The 6,539-nt window shown below is 38.6% G+C and overlaps 1 protein-coding gene across 1 annotated transcript; it reads right to left on the bottom strand.

The window, feature by feature from the left end:
- Nucleotides 1–3,406: 3,406 nt before the first annotated feature.
- opn1sw2 (opsin 1 (cone pigments), short-wave-sensitive 2) lies at nucleotides 3,407–5,934 on the bottom strand. The gene is given in 5 exon segments (NM_001124322.2): nucleotides 3,407–3,713; nucleotides 3,849–4,088; nucleotides 4,575–4,740; nucleotides 4,922–5,090; nucleotides 5,380–5,934. Coding segments are annotated over 5 exon segments (1,065 nt in total). The 5' UTR covers nucleotides 5,771–5,934; the 3' UTR covers nucleotides 3,407–3,614.
- Nucleotides 5,935–6,539: the final 605 nt, after the last annotated feature.

The following is a 6,539-nucleotide window of genomic DNA, read 5'->3' as shown; positions in this document are numbered from 1 at the left end:
CGTCTCCATCTCAACCAAAAACCAACTAAATCAAATTAAATCAAACTTTAAATGCACTTTAAATAAAGTTTGATTTGATTTAGTCCTATTCTTTAACCTTGATTTTTGGTTGAGCTGGACATGTGAATCCAACATATCAAACTGGAATTAAAGTCAGACTAAGTGAGTGGCACAGATGGAACTATCCAAGCAGAAGATACATCTCCTTGGTTGTGTCGACAACCAAACACAATTCAACATCACTTAATATCATTACACTTCAAATCAACCAGTGCTTGAAACCCTGGGCCTATGTATGGTCTATTTTAGTTGAATCCGAGGTTGAATTGAAACAATAGCTGTTGATGACTTTGCAAATGCTATGTAGTCCTAAATAGCATAATTGATAATACATAAATTAATAGAGTATGGTCACATTTCATTTGCTCTGCTAAACCTACCCTTTTGAATGACTTCGATAGCAACAGTAATTCTAATTCATTTTTAAGTAGAGGTCGATCAAAAATCATTCTCACAATAGCACATTGGTAATAGCTGTAGCATCTCCAGTAGTAGGTGGTGCCCAACTTGTTTTTTTCTTTTTTTCTTCTGATAGTGGATAAAACATTGAAGATGTGACTTTGTTGAAAAGGAACAAATTCAACATATTTAATACAAGGTTTGTCTATTTTTACATTTGGTTATCATGATGACAGGATCCTATGGTTTACATTTTAACCTCAAAACAACAGTTTACGTTGATTAATTTTCGATTCCAATGTATTTGCCATGTAGATTCCACGTCACAATACGTTGACAAAACAATGTTGATTCAACCAGTTTGTGCACAGTACGTTGCTACCATGGATAGTGTCAGTTACTTCTCATCAACAGACTAAATCCTTAACATGTTGGGTCCATACTTGCGAACATTAAAACTTTTTCTCCATCTCAAAATGCTCATCAGCCAATTAAAATTGTTGATGTAGTTGCATGTGATAAAACGCTACATGTTAGCTGTTCCCATTACATAACCTGGCACATTTAGCCCTATGCTACTCTGAGTAGGAGGCAGTGAATAATTCCTGTAACAAATTCTGCATCAGCCTATGAAAGATCTTAGACTTTATATCCACCAACCAATGGCATTTCTGGAAAATAGGGCAACTTGCCCATCAGAGAGATATTTTAAACCTCCAAATTCAACGTTTACTTTTGTTCCACTTGGTCTGTCTCAAGTGTAGAGTACAAATAATTGAACGACGCATTTTAAAAAATGCACGTTTGCACATATCTGACAAAATACCATGTTTTTGCTCATCCATTTCACACACACATCCATGTGCTTTTACGGAAAAGAGATTAACGAGGTCTAGAGCGGTTGACTCCAAAACAACAGTGCACTTTGACCGTGCCAAGTATTTTGTTGAGGAAACATTGTTCACTGCTGGTCCTCGATGCTCGATTCAAATAACGCATTTGTGACCAAGTGAATGATTATAATAATGCATATAAAATGTTGTAAATATAAGTGTCGGCCTACACGTCTACGTAATAAATGTAAGCAATAATCAACGAAGGTCTATGCGTTCTATGGAAAAAAATACAAAATGGAGCTCCTTATTAAATGTATTCTTAATCTAAATTTTCACGATTTGGTGGGATTTGAACAATCCGTGGCAATAACGAGGGGGTTATGAGGTTGGTGGTACTATAATTGCAGAGCACGGGCTAGTGGTAATGGCTGGAGTGGAATCAGTGGAATGGTATGAAAATATTAAAATATCATAACTTCCTTCCCTCAGCAGCCTCCTGTAATTTGAACAGTCAGTCAAACACATGTGATCTAGTTGCTTTGATTATCAGAACATGCCATTGGACTTCTGTTCAGGATACTTTCAAGAACAAGTGTTGAATTACATCTACAGACTTAGATCGACATTGCATCTTTGTATCTGTCCCATTATGGTTTCTGTGAGAGCATGGGCAGCGCCACTGAAGCATCCCCATTTTGAAGTAGTCTGTTTTCTTCTTTTACTTCTTCTATGAGTTGGCAAACAAACTGCAAGGGTTCACACTGCCACCTAGAGTGTGTTGTTTGAATAGGTATAAAGCCAAGGTTGGCGATTTGCTGACACCTGCAATTATGGAATGTTTCCTCACGAATATAATTAATTTGCTGATCCGTCCTTGTGACCTGGATGGAATTATATTATCCTTCCTTAACCTATTGGAAGTCCCACCCAGTTGACAACTTAAAACATGGTGAAAGTCCTCAATGGCGCCGCCCATGCTAAAACAGGTTTTTGGGCACTAGGGCCCTCTATCTCTTTGATCACGTCCAACTACATCAACAAATATAATTTTCCCATATGGAATTTGTCACGGGGATATAATCACGGCCAGCTGTGCAGGTTAGCATAGGGCTAAATGGGTCAGGCTATCTAATGGGAACAGCTAACGTGTAACGTTTGATCAAGTGCATCTACTGTACGTCAACAATTTTAATTGGCTGATGCACATTTTGAGACGAAGAAAAAGTTTAAACTTAAACTTGAACTTTTTCTAATGTTCACAAACATGGACTCATTATGTAATCCACTTGTAGACTTTGGTGAAACAGATCATTAGAATACAATAAATTTGTGTTAAACTGTCAACATATGTTGATGGGCTTCCCCAGTTTTCTCACCATAAATCCTGTTCATCTCCATGTTCTATGTAGCATTAAGTTCTCAGCACTAGTCTAAGCAAGTTCTCTTACTAGTCTAAGCCATATGATTGTAAATAATAGTGTTCAGGAAATTGCAATTGCTATCAATACCCTTTTATTTTTCAGCACTTGTGTCTTAGTCTTAGTGCAGTATTGTGAAACCTGCTCCCTGAAAAAATGTGACATTGTAGGATTGTGGAACATATCATGTGTAATATAATATAGTCACATTACACTATGCATTATATAGTACATTCATAGAAAAAAGAGTTCCAAAATGTCTCTTTGGCATTCCCTATAGGAAAACCCTTTTTGGTTCCAGATATACACCTGTAGGGTTCCATGTAGAGCCCTCTGTCGAAAGGGTTCAACATGGAACCCAAAAGGGTTCTACCTGGAACCAAAAAGGGTTCTACAAAGAGTTATCCTAGGGGAGAGCTGAAGATCCATTTAAGGTTCTAGATAGCACCTTTAGTATTTACTGTATGTTATGATGTATATTTAGAACTTCCGTTGCTGCTACTGTTGTTCAAATTGTAATACTAATTTTCTGGCTACCAACTTATAGACCTATGTATAGTGTATTTGCCCACTTAAACATTGTTTTATTGTCTTGTTTTGAACCACGTTGAAGCAATGCATCATAATGCCCTCTATGTAAAGTGAGTATAGCGACACAAACACCCAAACCAATAAATGAGTTAAAAAAATCTATACTTTTTGTGTGCATTTATTCTCATCTCTCTTTAATGCATTTAAATTGTTATAGCTACTCGTATAAGATTATCATACCACATATTTTTGACAACACCTTCAAGGACAAAACGTCCTGTTTAGTGCACATTCAATATTATTTACAATATACAAATGATCATACAGTAGCAACAGTTTAGCAAGTAAAATAAAAATAGAGACACCCTCTTTAACCAGCAGAAGACACTTGAGTGACCGAGGATGTTGATGATGCTTCCTCATCATCCCCGGACTTTAATCCCAGCAAATTCATCATGCATGAGCGGAACTGAAAGTGAGGAGGAAGACAATCACTGATGGGGGAAATTATCTTATGAAAACGATCATGTGACTAAATAAGGAAAAGTTATTTAACGGTATTAAGGTAACCATTCAACCTGACACTTAAAAACTATAAACATACCAGCTTATTCATGAAGACATAGATGAGAGGGTTGTAGACTGTGGAGGCCTTGGAGAAGCAGGAAGGTATGGTGGCCAATCGGAGATCAAAGGGTGCACCACGGTTTTGTACAACCCAGACAGCAAAGGAGGCATAGGGCATCCAGCACACTAGGAAGCCCACCACCATCACCACCACCATCTTGGTGACCTCCTTCTCTGCCTTCTGGGTGGAGGCAGAGTCTGCCTGTGCCGCGGCAGCCTGTGTGGGGAGATAAAGAGGGCATGATTCCAGTGCTGTTGTAACAGCCTACTGATGTCAGTATCTCATCCCAAAGGCTTCCACTAATAATCACTATGACATGGATAGATTCCAAAATAAGCAGAAGAAAGCATGTTCTCAATTTAGAATGTCGCTAGGTTGATTGTAATTCATTAAGATGGTGGTTAGTGTTTTTGAAATGTTTCTTTTCCTACCTTTCCTTTGAACCCTTTACCCTTTTTCATGTAGGCTTTTTCGTATACATTTTGCTAATTCCACTCGAAATTACTTAGATTACCATATTATATTTTATGTTAATCCTTGTATTGTAACTAAATATATGCTGCTATATGACAATAAACTTTCCAAAAAAACTTCTGTGACTACATTGTTTTCTATGTATTGTTTCCCAGTGATAAACAATGCCCATGTTATCATGTAGCAACTAATTCAAAGGATCTCTTCCTCTGTGTAACTTGCACATACCGCCTTCATCATGAAGAGCAGCTGGGCATAGCAGAAAACAATGACACTGAATGGGACTCCGAAGCAGAAGAAGAAGAGGAACATCACATAGGACTCATTGTTGTATTTGTTGTTTGTGGTGTACCAGTCTGGTCCACAGGAGCACTGGAGACCTTCTGGAATGTATCTGGGGAAGAGAACGGATCACAGTCCTCACCTTCAAATTCAGGAACAGTGTTTCACAAGTGTTGTATCACATGTACAAACCAAAATGATTTGTGTGTGTGTCTGGGAACTTGCGTATGTGAGGTGTTTGTACACAGAGAGAGAGAAAGAGACAGAGAGATAGGAGTGAAAATGACACTGACCTACTCCAGCCAAACAGAGGGGGAAGACTGGCAGCCAATCCAAACACCCAAGTGACTGCACAGCCGATTACTGCATGTGTGCTCTTGAATTGAAAGTTACCGACTGGCTTACAAATAACCAACCATCTTTCAAACGCCACTACTGAGAGAGACCATAAGCTCACCATACCTGCAATGAAAATTAAAACACATACATGAATGGTTTATAGGGAGATGTGAATATCCTTTATACTATGAGGATTGCTAAAGCACTGCTACAGATTATCAATTTACCAAAGGATTGAAGCATACAAACTGTCAAAATAGATGTGAAATGACTAAATGAAAAGAAATGTGACACCAATACATTCATTTCAAATTGTACATATTAAGCTTGTATATTAATAGACAATAAAAAATATGTTCAGATGCAATTGTGCTCATAGTTGTAGTATTTGTAGTCTATATATTTTCCTTACCGCCAAGAGTAGCTGTAAATCCCTCAATCTGGCATGCAACCGATCCCATGATAAAGTATCTGTAGGCAAAGGACAAGCTTGCGGTGGAGGATCCAAACATGGACACCAGCAGGTTAGCTATTGCCAAGTTCACCAGAATGTAGTTGAGATGGGATCGCAGCTTCTTGAACTGGATAGTACACACGATGGTAAGGACGTTGATAGCAGTGCCGGCAACAAATAGGAAGAACATGAAAAATGACATGCCATAGAAGATAGCACTGCCCGCCAGGTGGTCCTGAGGAACCAGGAAGGGGCTGAGTGAAGTGATGTTGTTGGTATCCAGCGCGATAGGGATGTAGAATCCCTCCTGGAGCTCCACGGGACGAGCATTCGACCTCATTGTGTTCATTTGATTTGATAACCAATTTGTTTTAGTATAATCCCCACTACCAAGGTTTCCCCACTACCAAGGTCTTATAACTACAAAGATCTATTCCATTAAAATGAGAATAAGTAATTCAAAATGCGTTAATTGCCTGGTGTCTACCTCAGGAGCTTGAAGGTTGATCGCATGTCCTGTTGGGGAACTAAGTGGACTTTTATAAGGCCTTAAGAGTGATATCACAGTGCCCCACCCTCAAATGAAAGATGTCAAGTAATTTCCTCAACACACAAGTCCTCTCATACAACCACACACACCTGCACATGTATATAAGACACAGTCCCTGAACGTAATCTTCTTTCCGTGCAGAAAAACCTGGATGATAAGGATGATCCCATTTACATAGATAGCAGTTCAGTGTTACTGCAGCCAGCTAATCTTCTTTCCAATGCTGTTAAGCCGGCTAATGGTACGCATTTCAGCCTTTTGTAATCTGCGCTCTGCTGGTTTAACTCTGGCTTTGTGCTGGATGTCTTGGTCTTTAGGGACTTATCCATAAATGCTTTTGACGTGCCATCAACACTTTCTTCAGAAACAGAGGACTGAATCGCACAAACAATTGAAATAGGGTAACATGAAAAAATAGCTCAGGTCTTTGGTGTTTATCTAATAAGCTTACAACAGCTGTCCTGACTGTTTGTAACCTTTAAACATTTTTGAATTACTTTGACAAATTCCTACAAATGGAAGTTTTGTTGCTAATGTTTACCTCAAATGTTGACTTGAGTGTTGGCTT

The sequence above is a fragment of the Oncorhynchus mykiss genome, chromosome 17, assembly GCF_057628025.1.
Source record: "Oncorhynchus mykiss isolate SJ-2025 chromosome 17, ASM5762802v1, whole genome shotgun sequence".
NCBI lineage: Eukaryota > Metazoa > Chordata > Actinopteri > Salmoniformes > Salmonidae > Oncorhynchus > Oncorhynchus mykiss.
The sequence above is the reverse complement of the archived record's forward strand: the minus strand, read 5'-3'. Positions and strand labels throughout refer to the sequence as shown.